General features: G+C 36.0%; 2 protein-coding genes across 3 annotated transcripts; one reads left to right on the forward strand and one right to left on the reverse strand.

Annotated features, from left to right (window-relative positions):
* Positions 1–8,214: 8,214 nt before the first annotated feature.
* On the forward strand, positions 8,215–17,901 carry LOC107772447 (protein decapping 5). 2 transcript variants are annotated; one of them, XM_016591956.2, is made up of 7 exons: positions 8,215–8,668; positions 10,424–10,524; positions 12,053–12,124; positions 12,295–13,155; positions 16,732–16,923; positions 17,077–17,187; positions 17,282–17,901. In XM_016591956.2, the coding sequence occupies exons 1-7, from the start codon at positions 8,476–8,478 to the stop codon at positions 17,423–17,425; spliced, it is 1,674 nt and encodes a 557-aa protein (XP_016447442.1). In that variant the 5' UTR covers positions 8,215–8,475; the 3' UTR covers positions 17,426–17,901. The 2 variants fall into 2 exon arrangements, with proteins under 2 accessions (XP_016447442.1, XP_016447443.1); XM_016591957.2 differs by lacking the exon at positions 8,215–8,668 and adding an exon at positions 8,690–9,565.
* Positions 17,902–18,989: 1,088 nt separating this feature from the next.
* Positions 18,990–21,835, reverse strand: LOC107772446 (protein MODIFYING WALL LIGNIN-1). The gene is made up of 3 exons (XM_016591955.2): positions 20,299–21,835; positions 20,001–20,206; positions 18,990–19,395 (listed from the first exon to the last, which is right to left on the reverse strand). The coding sequence occupies exons 1-3, from the start codon at positions 20,401–20,403 to the stop codon at positions 19,161–19,163; spliced, it is 546 nt and encodes a 181-aa protein (XP_016447441.1). The 5' UTR covers positions 20,404–21,835; the 3' UTR covers positions 18,990–19,160.
* Between the last annotated feature and the right edge of the window lie 27 nt (positions 21,836–21,862).

Here is a 21,862-nt window from a genome sequence, read left to right on the forward strand (position 1 = left end):
AAAGTACTTGAGCAGAGAAGTGCATGCTATTGTTGATGAGACACTCAGCGAAAACAACGTTCATCTTCTTTGAATCCTTTTTTGTAGCCAGGGGGTTCATATAATTGCCTACCTTAACCGGTTCAGAGAGAAGTTGTCACTCACCCAGAATCATAATGGTAACACTACGCTTACCATTAGGGTCACAGATTGGAGATGGGAAGGTGCTCTCCATATTCCGGTGATCGGGGGATTGGAGAAGGAATACTTAGTCTGGGGTCAACAACGCACGATGATAGACAGGGGTTAGGGAAATACTTAAGTTTTATCCTTTTGACCGGTAGAAATAATCGAATCTCAGAAGGGAGAATCAACTATTTCCGCTAACTCAAACTCTTGAAAGAGTCTCTTTGTCTCCCCCAGATAAACTCTTTGGGTTTTGTCTCTTTTTTTCCTTTGAAGAGAAATTGTTTCAACATCGTCTTCAATTTCTTCTTCATCAAGGGCCATTATATACGGCCCTGCAAGGATCGCCTTTGAGCTCGAAGGTTGTAATATCTCCCCAACTTTGGAAGAGAGTTTTCTCCTACCCTTCTTCTCTTGAGGCTGGGGTCTGGTGAATGATGTAGCTCTACAGGAAACAGATGCCACTTCACGAGCCCTTTTTCGGTCAAGGACTTCTTGGAGCTATTGTTGAGCCACCTTCGATTCGAATGAAATCTCGACGACTGGGCAAATAGACAATCCCTTAGGAAGGCCTGAAATGTAAAGAAGAATGAAAAAGGTTATGATTCTATTGCAAAAGAAGGTACATGCTGACAGAGAAGTTGAATGAAGGTATTCTTACCATGATATTCACACTTTTTAATTTTTATTTATTGAAATTTCTTTCCACGTACGGAGTTCCGGGGTGGAAGTATCCAAATGTAATGACCCGATAGGTTATTTTGAGTACTAGCCTTTATTTTTATGTTTCGAGACCACTATTAGCTTCATTTGATATTTCTTAATTTACGTGCATGGTCTGTGTCATTTTCCAGAAAGATTTAACGTAAAATTTTTTAAAAATATGATTTTTGGCCTAAAATGAGACTTGAGTTGACTACGGTCAACATTCTTGGTAAACAACCTCGAATCGGTATTTTGATGATTGTAGTAGGTTCGTATGATATTTTTGGACTTATACACATGTTTGGTTGAGGTCTGGAGTGACCCGAGCTTATTTTGACGAGTTATGTGAAAATTTGTGGAAATGAGTTTTAAAGAAGAAATTCTTGAGTTTTGATGATCGAGGGGCTCGGGTGAGTTTCGGGTGCATTGCGGATGAGTTTGGAACTGCCCAGCAGTTGCTAGTGTCTGATTGCAGGTCTCACAATTGCAAGAACCTGTTTGCAATTGCGAGTCCAGATTTGCAGAGTTGGACTCGCAAATGCGATGATTGGGGAGGGGCTGATGGCTTCGCAATTACAAAGATATTATCGCAAATGCGATCAATAGGGCTTCGCTTGTGCGGTTGGTTGGTTGCAAATGCGACTAGAGCTTGTCCGGACATCTTTCGCAAATGTGAAGGTGGGAGTCGCAAATGTGAATATGGGAGGTTCGCAAATGTGTGTTTTTAGTCGCTTTTGCGACAGCTGATGCCAGGATAGCTTTTCGCTTTTGTGAAGAGTGGTTCACTTTTGCGAACAATATTTCGTAATTATAACATCTGCAGTTGGGTAAAAGAGGAAAAAATTGGGACTTAGATCATTTCACTCTATTTTTCAACCCTAAACAATCTAGAGGCGATTTTCTTGAGAGATTTTATTCCCAAAATTATTGGTAAGCAACTTTAATTAGTTTTTAATCAATTGCCATTACTTTTCATGCATTAACATCAAATCTAGAAATTTTATGGTAGAAATTAGGGGTTTGGGGTAGAATTTAGGAATTTTATAAAATTGAGATTTAGACCTCAAATTAAGGTCAGATTTCGAAACAAATCATATAACCAGGCTCTGGGTAATTGGGTTTTGTTCCAGATCTCGAATTTTGATCAATCAAGCCCTTGAGTTGACTTTTGTTGACTTTTTTAATTTCATCAAAGATTGAACCTTTTTCTTTCGTGTGTAGTTTCTAAAGTTTATTTTGAATTGTTCGAACAATATTTGGCTAGATTTGGTTGGTTTGGAGGCTTGTTCGAAAGAAAAAACCGTGATTGGTTTGTGATTTGGTTGCGAAAAGAGGTAAGTGTCGTATCTAACTTTGACTTGAGGGAACCAGATCTTGTTGGTCTATTTGTTACGCGGATTATGTTTGGTAACAATATATATGCGAGGTGACGAGTGTATATGTGTAGTCATGGGTTAAAGCATGTATGTTGGGCTAATACCTTTACGTCATTATTCATTCCATTGTTATACTTCATTACATGCCTTAGTTGCTACATGTCCTTACTTGTTATTCATGCCTTACTTGTTATCTGTTATTCAATTGCTATTTGTTTCAATTTATTTATGCCTAACTCAATACTTGCTTGCCTTCTATATGTTCCTACCCGTATTAATTGTATATCTCCATTGTCTCATGTTTTACTTGATCTTATTATCTTTGCATTACTTGTTGCCTTCACTATCTTATTCTGATTATGTGAGTCATTTAGCTATTCTTGAAATGATGATTTGTCGAGGTTTGTGAATATGAGGCATTGGTTATTCTCCGCTTGTACTGGAAGTTCCTTGATGCTTCGAACGCTTTATTTCCCTTTTGTGTTAAGATTACGTTGCTGGTTGTGTAGAGTCGTATATGCTTATGAGTTGATATTATGAATGATGCCACAACAGTATTTAAATGAAATGATATTGGAATGGGTTGCATGCTACAACATATATTAATATGATATTGGGACCGGGTTACACGCCGCAACAGATATTGTGAAATGATATTGGGATCGGGTTGCACGTTGCAACAGGTATTGTGATAAATATTGGGATCGGGTAGTAGGATGCAATAGAGTATGATGTGTTGTAGTTGTAGAGTTTTATCTCGGCACTGTGATATGAGGTTTGAGATGATGTTATTCTGGGGCCCTCTGGTAGTTGACCTTCGGGTCCGTTTTTATGAGTTTACTACTTTATCTCTATTTCTGTATTCTGTTATTATTATTCGTACATGTTTATAGTGAGTGTTTTGTCATAGCCTCGTCACTACTTCATCGAGGTTAGGCTCGACACTTACAGAGTACATTGGGTCAGTTGTACTCAAACTACACTTCTGCACTTTTTGTGTAGATCTCGGTGTTGGTCCCTACGATGCGTAGAGGAGTTCGCTCGGATTGACTTGGCAGGAGACTTAAGGTAGAGCTGCTTGGCGTCCGCAGTCCCTGAAGTCCCCTTCTATCTTGTTTTACTGCTATTCTAGTTTCATACGGTTATATTTTATTTCAGACCATGTTTGTAGTATTATGTATTTGTGACACCGGATTTCTGAGATTAGTATAGACGTGCTATTTATAGATTTATCATATGTATTTCAGTTTTTACTAATCGTTAAAATATTATTACTATTCTATTTTAAATTATTAAAATAGTTAATTAATTAGCTAATATTGGCTTGCCTAGTAAGTGGATGTTAGACGCCATAACGGCCTCATGGTTAGGATTTCGGGTCGTGACACCAAAATTCTTTGAATCCACCGGGAAAGGTCTTCATCTGTTGGAGTCATCTAGTGGGTAGCTAAAAAAAAGAAGAAGAGAAAAAAGCTTAAAGAGGATGAGAAATTCAGGAAAGGGAAAAAAAGAAACATGCGGATAAGAAAATGTACGAGTAGAGTTCCATGACTCGGGAATTGGAGGTCCCAACGAGGGAATGATGTCCCTGGAAGCGATGGCTACAAACCTTTCCATGCAACCACAGTGCCGGACTAACTTAAGTTAAGAAGATTTTGTAGCTCCGACAAAAGTCAAGAATAACCGGATTAATCTCGTGCCTGAGACTGAGGGTGAAAGGGTATGTGTAAATAAAAGTATACCATTGTTTGCTGAAAGTTACCCTCTCCACGTCTAGTGGGGACAAGACTTCAATATTTTTCCAGCCACAATCCTCTTTCACAATCGGAATGTCGGCTGGCCAAATGGAAGAAGGATACCCGCCGACCGTTCTGCCCCAATCACTTGTTGGGTTCGAGGAAGTGCTCTGGATTAGGAGATCCTTATCAAAAGAGCATTCTTAAGGAATGATCATATTCACAGTGAGGGGCTCAACGTCCGCTTTTTTGGGTTTATTCTTCTTTTTGGAAGGCCCCTTGCCATTGCAAATTGCAATGTCATCGGTTGTTGTTGATGGTACAGTCTTGGCCGCTGTGGAATCGCCATGCGTGACGGTAGTAGAAGGGTTAATGGTAGTGAAAATTGGAACACTTGGTGAAGACATGACGGAATAGATCGATGTTCATTGATAAGGGCTGATTTTGTTTTTGGTAATCGGAAGTCTTGCTAGAAGAAGAAGGCAGTTTGCAGACACTTATGGAGTGTTGAAGGAATTTGGAAAAGGGTAAAGTAAAAAGTAAAAAAGAGGGATGAGTTTACTGAAGGATTTGAAACCAGAGTTATCATTACCTTGGTAACACAGAGAAGCATGTGTCAGGATCAGTAAATGTAAGAAGACGTGCGTCCTTTCAAGTGTCAGAAACTGTTTAAGAACTTTCCCTCCAAGAAATAAAAGGTCTTATCTATTTTTCGATCACATCAAGTAGGGGACTATCTGTAATGGGTAAAATTTAAAGTCTACAGATGGACACCTCACGTGCAGACACGTGGTAGTAGTGATAGGATGAAGGTGTATCAACAACCAGATAATAACGGATAAGGTCGTACGATCGGTCTCACATCTTCCAGTTACCAGGGACGCAATGTCTGGAGGAATGAATTCAAAGACAAGACACCGTTTGAAAGAAATCAAATTAAAGGGGCAGCCATTATAGAAGATGTCAACATTTATTCCCAATGCTATACAACCATTAAGATGGTTTTTTATTTATCTTTAAGAGGGAGAGATTTGAGAATCTTGTCTCTCTAAATTTAGCTATAAATAAAGGTATTTGTACTCATTGTAAGGACACGATCAATAAGAATCATAAAAAAAAACTTTCCTTCGTTCAACCTCAATTCTATAGTTATATACAAAAATACTTGTCCGAGTTTCGTTATTAACTTCATTCCGATCGGGCTTGTTTCATTCTCTAAGTATCTTTTTATATTGTTACTTTTCATTTATAATCTCACTAATCAGATTATTTTAATCCACGCATCTATAAATCATGTAGACAAATTCAACTGTATATTTTAACGGTTAAACACTAAGTGTTAACTAGCCTATGAAGTTTAAAGAAATTAAAACATAATGAAAAATCACAAGTTTGGACCCAAAAACCAACTCAAAACCTTCAAAAACTGATAGTGAGAAATTGTTGATGCTAACTCCACTATTTACAATTATGGAGAAGATTCACTTCACAATTCCGGGCTAAGGTCTGAGTTAGTTCCACGATTTCCAATTATAGAGACGATCTAGTCCACGACCCTGAGTTGAGTTTTTAAGTAAGCTATTGTTCAAGTCCACGACTTGGATCGTGGCCACGATTTTGGAAATTCAACGTGTCTTCTTCGAATCAATTTTGCTACAATTCAATCCAAATTTGTTTAAATTACTTTCAAAAATATTTAAACTCTACATTTAGGTATTCTCAATTAATATCAAGAGTTTTCTTTGACATCCATTCAATTCTAACAAGAATTTGGTACCCAAATCTTCAAACCCGCTTTAAGAACTTCAAGTTCTTCAACGGAACTCAAATTTCCAACTCGAATCTGGAATAGATTTCAATAACAAATGATTCAAGTGAAGCCTCCAAATAATTCTCAATAAAACTCAGCAATCAAAACTCCAAAACAACCTCATATTTTCAAAACACAATATCCCAACTCAAAACTTACCTTTTTTTAGTGAAAATTTTGCCTTTTATTTTAATTTTCTAATATGATAATCAAAACCCGAATCAAGAATTTGATAGAACAAATCCTCAACTGACGCTCTAATATCAAGATTATGCGAATCCAACAGTAGAACAAAAATATAGAATAACAAGAAAATAAAAGATAGAAGATAGCTATAACATTTGTTAAAGAACTAGCAACAATTAGAGACTAGGAATCTTAATCACCCCTAAAACAATTACATAAAGCACCTAAAATATTAGGCTCCCAAGAGATTGATTCTCTTGTAAAACCTAGGGCAAATCACAAAGCAATCAAGAGATTCACCATAAAATTTACTCAATAATATTACTATTAATCATTAAAAAATTAAAATTAGAATACAACTCAAATTAAATACTCATATGAAAATATTCAAATATAAATGGTTAAAAAAAAATACATAATAAACGAGAGATGTCAACTCTTTGTTCATAATCTAACTAACCCTTCCCAAAGAGAAAACATGAGTATTAATACTAGGGCTAGAAAATAGTAAGTGATGTATAAAATATCTCTAAGATAGGCCCTTAAATATGCTTAGACCCACAATTGAAAAAACTGTCAACTTCACCCCATTCGTGGAGCCATTTGGAGTTCAGTTCCATGTTTCCCAAACTACTCTTTTTTCTTCCATTCTGTTCAGCTCCACAAACTCAATCGGCTCCACCATTGACTTCATGAACTCAATTAGCTCCAGAATTACAGTCCACAAACTTGGGCTGCCTTCTCCAACTTCTTCTTCTTTAGTTCAAGCTCTATATCATGATCTTCCTTCCACACAAGAATGGTAAAATATGTTGTGGTCTTCTCCAAAAGAGATCCACTAAAGCTTCCCACTTTATCATAAGTAATCCACAAGCTTGTAGCTCCTTCACTTAGCTACGAGTGAAAGATCTTGAAGATAAAGGTACGAGATAATATGTATCAGTTTTCTACAGCATAATGAACTCTTTCAAATCCTAAAAATATGAGTTTCACCATCGACATCTAGAGCAGTCATGTTATGATCCAGCATAGTGACACTATATTATTGGACATCACGCTTTAAAATGTTAGGAGGGCTGCGATCAAATCTAGTAATGTTACTTGAGAATAGTGCAAAAACACTTACCAATTATCTTATATATGAGTTTATTACTTATTATTTTGATCTGATTCCCTATTCACAATTTATTCGAATACTTCATCTTTATGAGAACTCTAAAGAATGAGTATAAGTTGAAAAAACTGACCAACTTACATAATTAAGCAAATTACAAGAAATTCAATTAAGCAAATTCATATAAAATCAACTCACAAGACTACTATGTAGCCTCGAGGATTCATGTCCCCTTCGGTAAACCTCAGTTTATTGCAAGCCATAGGGTAGTGGCATTTACATGATCAAATTTAAGAATAATCATGTTGAAGACGTTCTTAATTTTTTAGTTTATTTGTATCTCCTCACTCTCACTATTAGACACATGAGTATTGTAAGAATAGAAAAAAGAGATGCCATGTTACATCATTGGGGCGTCATCCACGGAGGTTTCATCTCATTTACAGTCTTGTAAGGTGGTTACTATACGAGCATAAAAGAATAATTATTGCATGTTCTTACTTAATGTCATCCCCTAGTTTGATATTACAATGCCTAAACTTATATGTGAGATACATTCGGAAGATGATGTTGGATGATATATAATTGCCTACTTTATTGATAAAAAATGATGAATTCTTGCAATGTTTTTGATAAACAATGTCACTTATGTTAACGTTTGTGATGAACTTGAAGTGGATAATAAAATAGCTGGCACAAACAGCAAAATCATACAAAATTTTTAGATGAGTAGAGCTCAGTAACTAATACTACCATAATAGCATATGGACAATTGCTTCTAATATATGACAAGTGCTTAGGCTCTATGTAAAATAAAAGAGGGCAAAAATAATGAGATGAACTAGTATCCAATCAAATGCTTGAGTGAGTAATATCACACTATTGACTAGAATGATTTTCAAAAATGCCAACAAAAGAAAGAACTATTTTTTGGTCTTAGGTGCAAGTCGATCTTTCATGATGATTCATCTAAACTTTAGAACACTTTGGTCTAAAATTTACTGAAATCGATTGTGAAATGCATGAATTATAGTAATAAAGTTTTGTAAAACAAGAATAAATATAAGCGTAGCCTCAAAAAGGGCTATTTGAGAAAATTAGCCTTAGGTGTTGAGTTGATGAACTAACCCAACTTCTGAAAGAACCTTCGAGACTCCAGAGAGGACCCTCTAAACTAGCCTAAAGGGTATGGTCCTAAATAGAAAGTAGAAACCGCCCTCTCTTCTCACAAGAAAAGTAAAATCACAAACAGAAAAGCAAGAAAGAAGAAACTCGCAAAATACTACTATCACAAACAGCCAAACATTTGATTCCCGGTTTCACACACACACACAGCGAAAAAGCGCCCTAAAATCTCCTTACATTTTCCTCTTCCGTCAAACAATGGCGAATGATTCCGGTATCAACCAACCGTCGTCGTCGTCGACGGCAGCGGCGGCGTCACCATCGCCGTCGTCGTCTGCGGCGGATTCGTATATCGGAAGTTTCATTAGTCTGACATCCAAGTCTGAGATTCGTTACGAAGGAGTGCTTTACTATCTTAATCCTCAAGACTCTTCCCTTGGCTTGAAGAACGGTATTAGAATTTAACAACGCGTTTGTCTCTTGTCATATTTCTTATTAAATTATCCTCCTTAAAATTAATAATAAGGAATAAATTTTCTGGTGATTTATTACTTATATTTATGCGCACATTATTTTATCTGTCTATTTTGTTGTTAATAGAAAACTGGAAATGAATTATCGCTTAGTTTGGAAAAATATCTTTATGTATATGTGGTTTATTTTTAGAAACTGGACAAGATATTGAATCGGAAAATTGAGCAGGTCAAGGGCCATTTATATAGACTTTGATCAATTGTAATTGACATGCGACAACTTAAATATCTAGAACACGTGCACAGAGTCGGAACGCAATCCGAGGGACAACTTATGACCAGGTTATATTTTGTAGTAGAATTTTTGTAGGCTAAGAATCTAGGGAAACAGGCCAGCAAATTATCTAAAAACGGGAGAATTGAAGCATTAGTTTTGGGATTATGAGCTCAGGTGTTGGGCTGATAGTAACTCGCTGAAGAGAGTGAGAGAGGGAGAGTTCTAATTGACTGTGTACTTCTTGCTTGGAATGAAACTTCCGATATACGAATACGAATCCGCCGCAGACGAATCCGATATACAAATTAGCCAGAATGGCTTGTTAGTTCAGATTGTCAAACTGCCATTTCTGCTAAATATCTGGAAGTATTACAGTTTTCAGTGTTGTCAAATGTGAAAGGCTCAAAGATGCCTCAAGGTCTGTGGAGGATGTAAATGCAAAGTGCTGTTAAAGCTCATTTCTTTAGTGAAAAACTGTGCTGATGAAGAAATATACGCATCTGTTATATATAAAATGCAAGAAGAAATACTACTAATACAAAAAGTGATTATATGGACAAAGGAATTGAAGAAGCTGCAATTGAGTGAGTTATATGAAGTAAGAACAATGTCAATTGACTTTAAGACCTATTTAAAATTCTGTTTTAGAATTTAGGAGGAGTGCATTACATCAAATTTCTATTTTCCTACGGGCCACCTTTTGCCTGGTAATAGTTAGAGCAAACAGTGTCCATTCTAAGTATCTAACTTTAGACCATTGGTTAGTTTGGTGAGGTTGGCAAAATAATGCTTCTAAATTATCTTTTGATTGGTTCTTTCAATAATATGGCTTTGGCCCATTTATATGTCACACTTTCCTCATGGGTTAATTTAAAATGTTTGACACACTTGGGCAACCAATAACTGGTTATACACTATTGGGTTTAATCCTCCAAATTTCTAATCCAGTTTGATATCTTTCTATGAAACTATCAATTCCACAATTCAGATAAACCTGAGAATGGTTATTTTCCATCTCAAAAAAAAAAAAAAATCTCAGAATGGTTTTTCTCTTATTAGAAAATGTACTATATACAACGTATAAATATTTATTTGTGTTACCATTACTGAAGTCTAACCAGTAATGGTAACACAAATAAATATTTATACGTTTATGGTTGAGTTGACTTGCATAAAATGGGGTAAATGGAGAAGCGTCGCCCTTCACCCTTGTGTGAATCACTGGTTTTCCTTGATGGAATAAAGTTTAGTTTTTCGTTGCGCTGCTTTGTTGCATTTCTTTGTAAATCATTAGTTTCACAAGAACTTGTACATTACAATTGTGATTCCCTAGATAGAGGATTAAAATGATAATTTTAGAAGGGGATGTTGGCTGCATGTTTATGATTATTTCCATTTCGGAACTCCCAGCAATTATTGAAAAAAAAACTTCTGTTGACCCATGTTCTATTTACAGTGAGATCATACGGAACTGAGGGGCGTAAGAAAGACAGTCCACAGGTTCCTCCAAATGATAGAGTTTATGACTACATTTTGTTTCGTGGGAGTGACATTAAGGTACGTGGATATATTTTGATGGTATAGAAAGCTTGGTTTTACTTTTAGTAAAGAGACTCAACGCAGTCTGTTAATGTGATGCTACCTCTTTTAATCATATATACTTATCCTCAAATAGCTACGCCTAAAATTTTTAATTTCTTATTTTTATATACTAGCACTGACTATTTTCTGGACCTTGTTAGCTCTGATCCTAGCTTTTTTTTTTGGGGGTGGGGGTGGGTGGGGAGGGGGTTTCTTAGCACACCTAACAGTCATCTCGCTTTGTATCTTTTTTTTCTTATGCATCTTCTTGATGCCTTTTTAATGATAACACCATCTGAAATTAACTAAACTGTGCATGCTGTTACATATCATTACTCGATGAGAACCAATTATACGTTCTGACAGGGAGTTATTGTGCCATGTCATGTTGACTATGTCTCTTATGAATTCGCTTCATTTGATCTAACTAATTAGAATACTGAGCATATATTCAAAATATTTATATAATACTTCATTATTTTGGGAATGGTATGTTCTGCTGATACCGGACAACCTAAAGGGGATTTTGTGCAGAACTTTTGTGCACGCGTATGTGTATATATGTTGATATATATTGATTAATCAAGTCAATGGATAAAGTTGCACCAAGACGCTACCAAAAGAACATGTTTGCATACAACATTAGTCTTACAAAAAAACTGATCCAACTATCTATACAAAAAGGGATCTTTCTTTACAAGTAAAATATAAATTAAACATGAAGAAACTCCTAAGAGAGGCTTTTCACTTCTTCCAAATAATCTTCTGGTCTTCCTCCAAATCTTCCAAAATAGACAATGGTGCGGTTTTGAAAATTGGAACACCTACTAGTTAAGAGATCCTGTAGCTAGGCTCCGATTGGTCTCTGTCTTTTTTTTTTTTTTTTTCCGTTTGACGGATCTGTGATGTGGCCACATTGGGTATACTACAACAACTGCTTCGATACCAAGTTAGTTGGGGTCGACTATGTTAATCCTCACTGTCTATGTCGTTCCATATGGACTTGGTCTGTGGCTTTGCTCATATTTGCCGGTCCCAGGCCTAAATAGACTAAGAAGGGTTGCCGTAGGTTGACAACCAGCATAAACCTAGTCAATTACGTTGCTGCCATGTTTCATATACTTGCCCAACTTTTTTATTTATTTAAAAGAATCAGGTAAAGTAACGTTTCATTAGAAAGCTTCCAGAAGATGGAACTGAGTATACTTGGCCAACTTCTTAATAGTATTAGATTGGAAAAAAGATGTTTTTCCCTTTGTTATAATAACTCTCAGCTGTTATATACAAGAAGTCTACCTAGTTTGCAAAAACCTCTCTGTCATATTTCCATAGTGTGATGATCTCTTTGAAGCATTTGGAGTGATTTCATTGCTTCAATTTCTTTGTAGATTTTGTAGTTCACTAATATCTTTGTGGTAACGGGTTTCTTTTTTGGGCAGAACATCATCATTTCCTCTCTTAGCCATTGCATTTTGATTTCTAAGAAAAATATCTTCTCTTTCAGGATTTGCAAGTAAAGTCCTCTCCACCTCCTCAAGTGGAAGAATCATTGGATAACGATCCTGCAATTATTCAGGTGCTTAATCTCCATGTTAATTTACAAGATATGACACCTTAAATTTTCTATTGGTAAAATTTGCATGGAAATTGTTCTGATTTTATTTACCAAAAAAAATAAAAAAACTGATAGTAGTGCTAGAGTTTATATTTACTCCAAGTCATGTAATGCCATTCTTATTCCTGTAGTCACGCTGTGCTGGAGTCCATCCAAGCTCTTCAAAACCAGTTTCGCTGAATGGTGGATCTTTGACAGAATATGGCACTTACAAGGGACCTGCTTCCTTGAATAGTGTGCCAGCTTCACATCAATCAGTAAACCATTTTGAACAAGGCAGTTCTGAGGCAACTCAATCCAACTTTGGTTCTTATACAACGCCAACTTACGGACAAAGACACAGTGAACCTGCAAGCAGTCACCGTGCTCCACAGCATTCTCTTCTACCTGCTGTTTCACATCCAATGATGCAGGATTTGCTGCAGGCTTATCCACTCCAGGGTCCTGAACCTTTCACATCAACTGTTCTATCAAAATCCGTAGCTTCAGTGCCTTTGGTTAACACTGCAAATTCTTTATCTTTAACTAGTAGACATAGTCTTGCACCCCAACAACTTCCCATGGCTCCTAGTACTAACATTATATCTCCCTTATTAAATGTATCATCTTCAATGTCTTCTTATGCGTATGCTCCTTCTGCATTTGCCCAATCTGGTCAAAATGTGGGTTCTTATGCGTATGCTCCTTCGGCATTTCCCCAATCTGGTCAAAGTGTGGGCAACTCTGGTGCTCCAATCCTTGCTAGAATAGGTTCTAACACTTCACCCTTCTATCCTGTATCCCCAGTTGTAGATTCCTCATCAGGTGTCTTTCCACAGCAACCCCCTAGACTGCTAACTCCGGATCAGTTATCTCTACCCAGATTATCTGGGCAATTATATTCAGATCAGAAGGACCTTGGTGCTCTGAGCTCAGAACCTTTGAATCCCTCATCACTTGCTACTCCAGCAGTCCAAGCGCCATTGTTGCCATTGCCACCTGCTGCGAAGAAGGTTATTTAACTCTTCCTTTTTTATGAGTGGCTAGTTGATGTTTTTCCTGTAGTTATTATTGCCTATAGTATAGAACTATCTGCTGCCCTTATGTAGTTCAATCGCCTTATTGTTTGTAGTGGCAAGTGTATTGGATATCAATTTTAAAGTGGTTGAATCGTTGTGACATTGATTCTGCTTATTATTAAAGTGGCTTATGTTTCGACAAATGACTTCTTTACCATGTAGATCAGCTGCCTGCTCGCGTGTCTTCTTTATTTGGGGTATGGTCCGTCTAGACATCTAAGAAATGTGTGATATGCTTGATGGTTTGATTCTATCGCTGTTTTCTCCTTTGCCTTAAAATTCTAAGGTCACATTTATTTCCTCTATTGATTTATACATAGTTTGCTGCATGTTTCTGAGGGGTAAATCCAATTGGATGACATGCCATGGACAATAATGCCTTTGCTATAAACTTGTAACCGTAAGTGGGCATACATTTATTTTGGCTCTTATTTGGAAAAAGAAAAAATCTAGAGCTAGAACTTAGTAAAAATTTAGTAAAAATAAGGAAATTTTTGAGAATGTTGGATTGACAGTGCAGAGACGGCAGATAGAATACTCTTGTAAGAGGTCTGTGGCCCTACATAAGCAGTTTTTTTGGATTTAAGACGCAAAAGCTTATGCCTCTTTCCACTCTTTGCAGCTTAAGTAAACTTTTTATATAAGGTGTGCCCGTAAAGTGTAGAACATGTGGTGGGTATGAGTAGGTTAGGACTTAGGATGAAAGTTAGTTATTTGATGTAGGATGACATATTAAGGCCTCTCACAGAGGGGAGGGTGGAAGGGGTGTATTTTCTGAGTATGATAGTTAAGAGAGAAACAATGGCAGGATAGCACCAGTCTTGTGAAAATTAACTCTGCATTTTAGGTTTTACCACCGGCAACTCAAGCTGAAAATCTGGAATTTACAAGGATGAAGAAAGAGATTTGGGCCAAAGGAACCAAAGAGATGGAACAAAAGGCTCGGGTGGTGGGGTTATGCAAGATCAAGAAGACCTAGAGTCCAAGAAATTCAAGAAGTCCAAGAATCTTAAGATTAGGATTTCTTCTTCGTAAAGATTAGGATTTCTTATTTTCTCGTTTAGTAAGATTATATTTGTAATTCTAGTCAAACTAGGATTGTTAGTTGGTATATCCATTTCTTTTAGAACTCCTTTTCCTATTTTAGTTATAATAGGCTTTTCTTAACCTTATTTTTATTCTAGTTCAATTAGGATTTTTTTCCTTAACCTCATCAATTTTACTCCTTGTATGGCCTATTTAAAAGGCTCAATATGTTAAAAAGACACTGGTGATTAGTTTTTCTAAGCTCTTGATTCAAAAACATTTTATTTCATTATTTTTCTAAGCTCTTGCTTCAAAAACGTGATTTATCTTTTATTTCATTGTTCTTCCTTTATTTAACGCTTCTTGCAATCTTGCGGGATTGAAAAACGGGTGGGTAAGGTTCTTTTCATCTTACATTCTTCTCACGTGAGTTTGAAGAACTCTTTTGCTAGTTTTGTGAAAAACTTTAGCGAGGTGCTTTTGTTTTTCTCTTTTCTTTGTGCTTGAGACGTGCAAAACCTTTAAAGTACGTCAATTTGGTATCAGAGCACAGTTTCCAGGTCTCGAGTCTTGATTTGCTATTGTTCATCATGTTCCTAGAGAAGCAAGTAGCAAGTTTGGAATCCTCTTCAATCAATCTAAAATTTAAAATTTAGAGATTAAGAACTACAGCCCTTGTACGAGCCAACGAAGAAATTAAAGTGCAGCTAGATGGCTTAAAGAACCATCAAGACACAACATACCGGTGTTACCGCGACGTTTTCCACTTCGAGATCCATCAATTCAACCGCGTAGAGCAGGATATATTGAGCAAGCGGAAGAAGCTATAGCTGACCAAGGCATGAGAGTGTCAAGGCACCATGCCGAATATAATAAATTTTTGGATAATCAAGGGAGTGAAGAGGACGAAACTGATGAAGACCATTATCAAAGATATGAGAAACATGCATGGGATCCAAAATTTGACGATTTACCACTAAAGTTGTATGACAATCCATTAGATTATCCAACAATGTGTGTTATTGACTTTCCGTCTTTCAGAGATGCTCAACACAATATTGACTTGATTGTTGACTCTATCACTCCAAATAAATTAGCATATTGCATTAATCCTAAAGTCCATAAAAATATACATGAATAAAGAAGAGTTTAAGCCTTTGAGGTATGTTGGAGAAACAAGATGTCTTCCAGTCGTAAATATATATGGTTATCATCAAAGTGACTATTGGTCTACAAGTGTTGCAATTGATGCATTCGATCTCCATGCTTAATTCAAAGCTTGACATGGGGTTGGTTAAGTTCCATGAAGGTCTAACACCAATAACTTCATGTCATGAGTTGAAGTTTGAGAGTCAACATAGAAAGATTACATGGAGAAGGCTGGATAGAAATTGAAACTTAGAAAGTGGGATTTAGTTCGACCACATGTTAAGTTTTCTTACAACGCGAAAAAGCTCTATGATAAGTTAGCAAAATGTAATTTGAAGCCTGGTGAGCATTGGGTCCCTATTCTTTACTATAGCAAATCTTGAGCCGTCTATGGAGTATGTTAGACTCGAGACGAGTCTTTTTCAACCAGGGGAGAATGATGCAAGATCAAGAAGACCTAGAATCCAAGAATCTTAAGATTAGGATTTCTTCTCCGTAAAGATTATGATTTCTTATTCCCCTTTTTAGTAGGATTATATTTGTAGTTCTAGTCAAACTAGGATTGTTAGTTGGTATATCCGTTTCTTCTAGAACTCCCTTTCCTATTTTAGTTAGAATAGGCTTTTCTTTACCTTATTTTTATTCTAGTTCAATTAGGATTAATTTTCCTTAACCTCATCAATTTTACTCATTGTAAGGCCTATTTAAAAGGCTCAATATGCTAAAAAAATATTGGTGATTAGTTTTCTAAGCTCTTGCTTCAAAAACGTGATTTATCTTTTATTTCATTCTTCTTCCTTTTTCAACGTCCTTGCTTGCGAGATTGAGAAACGAGTGGGTAAGGTTCTTTTCATCTTGTATTCTTTTCACGTGAGTTTGAAGAACGCTTTCGCTAGTTTTGTGAAAAACTTTAGCGATGTGCTTTTGTTTTTCTCTTTTCTTTGTGCTTGAGAGGTGCAAAACCTTGAAAGTACATCATGGGGGGTTTATGAACAATGATTTGTCTAAGAAGTTAATTATTTAAACGAGAAGTATTAGCCCACTTCTACGTTGCTTGGGCACTTTAAGATGAGAATTGCATTAAAATAGCTGCTGTAACAATCGTCGTGATCCAGAAGTTTAGGGACTTCAAGATCCATATCATTTCCGAAAGAGTTGCCAAACAAATGATGCTTCCTTAACAATGCAAATCACCTTTGCTTTGGAAGTTTCTTTGCTTTATATGGGAAAACCTTCTGGTTCTGCTTTATACATTTTTATGCCTCTGGAAGCAATTTCATGGACATCTAGCTTCTGACAATTTTTATTTTTTTATTTTTTGTTAAACTGTTGCAGTTGCAATCATCTTCTGAGTTTACTGAAGAATTCGATTTTGTTGCAATGAATGGGAAGTTTAATAAGGATGAAGTATGGGGTTATCTTGGAAAAGCAAAACAAACAGCTAAAACAATGGACAGTGAGGACATTGGCAATGAGAACAAGGGGAATGAAGACGGTTATGGCTTGGATTGTAATGCTGATCCCAAAGTAGGTGTCACGTTTATCATGTATAATTGAATTATCCACATGCTACTTTGTATTATATTCCTCTTTACCAGCTCTTGAGTCGTGTCACGTGTATTATGATCACCATAAGCATTTAAGTTTGACCATATAATTCTTATTCTGTTCTCTGTGCAGCCTGCCTATAATAAGGATGACTTCTTTGATAATATATCTCGTAACACAGTTGCTCGTGGAGGTAGGAATGGGCAGAATCGTTTTTCTCAGAGGATGAGGCAGGATACTGAGGTTTGTCTCAAATAAGTATTCACTGGATTTTGACCAAATATTACAAACTACTGGTGGTAACTAAGTAGTTACTCCTTTTTTGTTTTTCTCCCAGACTTTTGGTAACCATCAACAGAGGCCTTATCCTGGATATGGTGGCTATGGGCCTGGACATGGTGGGCACCGTGGTGGCTATGGTAGGGGAAGGGGGTATAATAACTATGGCAGTAGGGGCCGTGGAGGGTACATGAGGATGTAGCATATTCAGAGGAGTATTGCCCGGTGTCTGCTTATTTCATTTTCAGAAGTACTCAAACAAATGTCAGAGAAAATCTCCCGCTAGTTTAATGACATTTGCTGAGGAGTTCAATACCAAACTGCCAATTACTACAGATACAGGTGTATTAGGAACTGTTTTTCATGGCTGGCTCATGTTGTTTTTGGTCCAGTGAGTCAGTTTTCTCTGTAGGCTTCTTTATGCAACTATTTCTATGGTATGGGTTCCATGGGAATTTGAGTTTTTTGATCAGTTCACTTGGTTCTGTTACCTAATTTACGCAACTTTTGCTCAAGGTGGATTGAGAGTCGTCATACTCCCAAACTGTAGTTTCTTTAGCTCAAATCGGACTGAGGAAGTAAACTTGTCTTCTTATCATTTTCTTCGGTTTAAAAAATCATGTTCTATCTTATACTTGTCTAGACCGAAATATCCTTTTAGTGACGTTTTCTAATGAAGGTGCACTTGCAGGTTAATATATTGCTTTAATTTCTCTTGCATTGCTAGCTCTGTTGCTATCATTATACTTTTGCTAGGTGCTCATTTTGTGCGTATATGGACCTCTTGGCAAAACGATGGTGGGGATATGCTTTGCCTGCATACTTAGATATAGGTTTTATTCTTATCATAGTGTTCGAAATTGTTCTGTAATTCGGTTGAAAGTTTATTATGGTTCTTTTTGTTCGAAATGTGGATTATTCTCAAAAATGGTGCAAGTCTTTCAACAGTTTTGCTGTAACATGCTCACTGTCTGTGAAAATTGGTTTTCGCGTCTCTATTGTTATATATATGAGGTCCCTGTGTAGACATAAGTTTTAGGCATTTAACGGTCATTCATTTCTAGCATCATTGTCTCATTCTTGATTAATATTGAATTTAATCCTAAATTTATGTGGAGATATCTCTTGAAAAATATTCAGATATTAACATTACTTAAAGAGTTACTGAAATATTTCTTACTATTGATGAAGTTAATGTTACGCTTGCTTAACAGGCAAGCTGCAAAATAGTTAATGTGATCAAACTATTGTCTTTGAACTCAAAATATTATGTCAAACTGCAAATAAACCTTTCAATTTAAAGAAACACTATAAAAACTTTTCTCGAGTTACTTCCCATAGGGAATAGGAACATAATTTTGGGAGGGGATCAGCACTGGTCCCTCTAATTAACATGTTGTGTTGAGATATTTTCTGGACAATTGACTAGTGTCTATGCATAATTTCGATGGTGGAGGATTGTTCTGACTGGTCACATGTATTGCTGACTCGTTGTAGTATTAATTTGAAAATTTCAAAGTAAATGGAGTAATATATTTCAAAGTATTCCTGATGCCAGATTGCAATTTGGTAAACATATCACCACCACGTGGGGAGGAAAAGAAGTGTATGCATTTACTATACCGTCACTATCCTTTTTATCCTATCACTTTATCTTACATTAGAAAGGGACCACACGAAAACCTAGGCCTTTACTAAATTCTCTTCCTTCCAGTACACTCCCCATCCTCTAAAAAAAAAAAAAAAAAAAAAAAAAGTCCAAAACCTGCAAAATAGAATATTTTTGCTCATTTGCATTTGCACTGATTGATAATTGTATTCACTTCTTGCACTATAAAGTTGGATCTTGTGTGCTTTTCTTTTAGGATCGAGAGCTTTGATTCTCTATCAGAAAGAATAAGAAAAACTGTTGCTAAATCTGTCTATGCATCTTGTATTCATGTTGTTGAGGTATGTTGCCATCTTATTTCAACTTGGTTCTTCTTCCTTATTTTCAAGATGAAGGGAACAAGTGTTGAGCTCAAAGTTACAAAGACCAAAATTGCTGAAATAATGTAGACACCCTCTTTGACTATGTAACATTCACCATCAACCCATCCTTCACCCAGTGGCTGACTCTTGCTCATGCTACTGGCTGCCCCTATTAAAATTATTGCCATTACAAAGCTGACCCTGCAATTACACCATACGAAATATTATTTCCAATTATTACTAACTAATTTTGGAACTTGTTACTAATTTTATAATTAACTAGGCATAATTTCAGATTTCAGCACAACATTTTCTACATAGCTGTCCATGTGCTTATGCTCTTATGCTTTGAAGCTTGTCGAGAAAAAGAAAGCAAAAAGAGAGACAACATGAAACATATAATTAAAGATAATTATTTTATCCGTGGGTAAGTATAGCGGCACATGCACTACTATTTCTCCTGGGAAAATAAAGAAAGCTGAAACCAATTAAAAAAAGAAGAAGAAGAAGAAATCTTTGAAATTATTTTCGTATGTTGCACGTTATGCTTCAACACTCGTACCTTGCCACTTCGTCACGTATCTATCTATTTTTAAGTTTTTATACAAGTGAAACTCAAAAGCAAGTAAAAAACGCAGTTACTATCCTATCAAACCAATATGTACAAAATTAAAGTTGTGCTACGCAATTTGATAATTTATCCTTATTTAGACATGATAAAAATAGTAGTTCCAATAAATCAATCATTTTGAATAAAGAGTAGAGGATTTGTAAAATTGCATGTTAGAAATGGATGCATCACCTACCATGAAAGAGCACAAATGAAGCCATTAATAAGCAGGGTGGGTTTTTTCTTAGCTTTCCAACTGTCCCTTGAGAAGAACATTCTGCATATCAACAAGTTCCCAATCACTTGAGCCATTAATAAACAAATTAAAGCTCCAATTCCCAATTCAAAAGCCACACTTCCAGGCAAGTAACACAATTTCCCATCAAACCTGAGATCTTTCTTCTGCAAATTAAATACAAACACACATAAAAAACCAAAAAAAATAAATAAATTTGGTTCAAGGGAAGTGTGTGGATATAAAACATAAAACAAACCTTTGTTTTCTTGAATTCAGCAACTATGCATAGAGTGATGGAGACAAGGCCAAGGGCAGTAACAAAGAAGACTAGAATTGGGTATATGAATTGGTGAGTTTCCATAACAGTATTTCCTTTTTTTTCTCTTTATTCGAGTGTGTTTCAATGAGAGATGAAAGAGAATAAAGAAAAAAAGAAGACAAAAGTAGAAAAGAAGAGGTTTCAAAAAAAGCTTGAAGATTACTCAAAGAATAGTTTGGTGCTAGCCCTCTTTAATTTGGCGAAGGGCTGCAACTTTTTCATCAAGAGAAGACTTTGGTGTTTGATTTTCTTGGAAATATAGGCATCATTTCTTGATTTTAGTTGAGCCCTTTTTGGATCAATGCAATCTCATCCATGACATATCAACTAGTCAAATCCCAACTGTTCTAATGGTTTTTTCAAGTTGTTGTAGGAGAGAGACATGAAAGGGTTTTGGGGGGGGGGGGGGGGTTGTCTTTATGGTTAACTGAGGATCTTTTTATTTCTTGAATAGGTTTATGTGGGGAAGGGGAAATTAAGGCTGAGGACAGATTTCTATTATTAGATAAAATTATTGTAACAGATTTCTTGACATAATAAGTTTATTTCTTTAAATAAAGTAGTTTGGGAAATTATGGAGAACCCCGTGTTTTCTTCAATACTATAAAAGTAATTCCCTTTTTTGTAAGAAGAAAATATGCAATAGAATTTAAGTTATATACATCATCAATATCAGAAATTTTTACTCCACTAGATTACCTTCTTATGTTATATGTTTAAAAATTTTGTACTCTTGACTATTTTATACTCTTTCTCCTCCCCTTCACACTTAACAACTATCAATTCCATTCTACAAAAAAAAAAAAAAAAAAAAAAAAAGCAGAAGGAAAGAGTTATTTAATTTCTCAATTAAAGATCAGATGAGGAAGTAGATAAATTGAACAAGACAGAAATAAGTAAATGTATTTGACGTATTGAGCTGTATCTGCCAGTGAACGATGCAATTTTGCCAAAATGATCTGGAAAGCAAAGAGACAAAAATTGATGAATTTGGTACTTAGATAGTGGAAGTGATTACTGAAATTTCCACAAAGACGGTGGAACCCACAATTGGATGCTTACAATCAGTTGCACTATTTTGGAACTATTTGAAATTAGACTTAAATGGGATTAGTAAAATGATTTTTTGGTGCCGAAGGGACGGCCCAGTTGGGTTTGGCAGGCGTTTTCGACACGGAAGACGTGAGTTTTATCCACCGCAATGCCTCTCTGGGTCTGAGCCTGTCGCACGGTATTTGCTTAATGCGATTTATATCTCTGTGTGGTTTGTCCACTATTATACAGTGGGGGTTTACCCATTGCTCACTCGAAGTCGAAGGGCAGAGACTGTAGAGACTGCGGGTTTTTCTGGGATTCCAAAAAAAAAAATTAATTTTTTGTCGTACTATGATTTATGAACATTTATTTCATGGTTAAGTGCTGATGACACTGACGGTTTCAAAGAGAAAAATTAGTTTTTAAGACAAAGCTAATACAATAGCAACAATACTTTGCCTTTTTT

The sequence above is a fragment of the Nicotiana tabacum genome, chromosome 23 (genome assembly GCF_000715075.1).
Source record: "Nicotiana tabacum cultivar K326 chromosome 23, ASM71507v2, whole genome shotgun sequence".
Taxonomy (NCBI): domain Eukaryota; kingdom Viridiplantae; phylum Streptophyta; class Magnoliopsida; order Solanales; family Solanaceae; genus Nicotiana; species Nicotiana tabacum.

What these genes read in the sequence shown, in the direction of transcription:
- LOC107772447 (XM_016591956.2), top strand. Translation starts at nt 8,476, where the DNA reads ATGGCGAATGATTCCGGTATCAACCAACCGTCGTCGTCGTCGACGGCA. An exon ending in TTCGTGGGAGTGACATTAAG is followed by an intron (nt 10,525 to 12,052) that starts GTACGTGGATAT and finishes CTTCTCTTTCAG; the next exon opens with GATTTGCAAGTAAAGTCCTC. An exon ending in TGCCACCTGCTGCGAAGAAG is followed by an intron (nt 13,156 to 16,731) that starts GTTATTTAACTC and finishes AAACTGTTGCAG; the next exon opens with TTGCAATCATCTTCTGAGTT.
- LOC107772446 (XM_016591955.2), bottom strand. Translation starts at nt 20,403, where the DNA reads ATGGAAACTCACCAATTCATATACCCAATTCTAGTCTTCTTTGTTACT. An exon ending in CTGAATTCAAGAAAACAAAG is followed by an intron (nt 20,207 to 20,298) that starts GTTTGTTTTATG and finishes TTTAATTTGCAG; the next exon opens with AAGAAAGATCTCAGGTTTGA. An exon ending in TTCATTTGTGCTCTTTCATG is followed by an intron (nt 19,396 to 20,000) that starts GTAGGTGATGCA and finishes GTGTAATTGCAG; the next exon opens with GGTCAGCTTTGTAATGGCAA.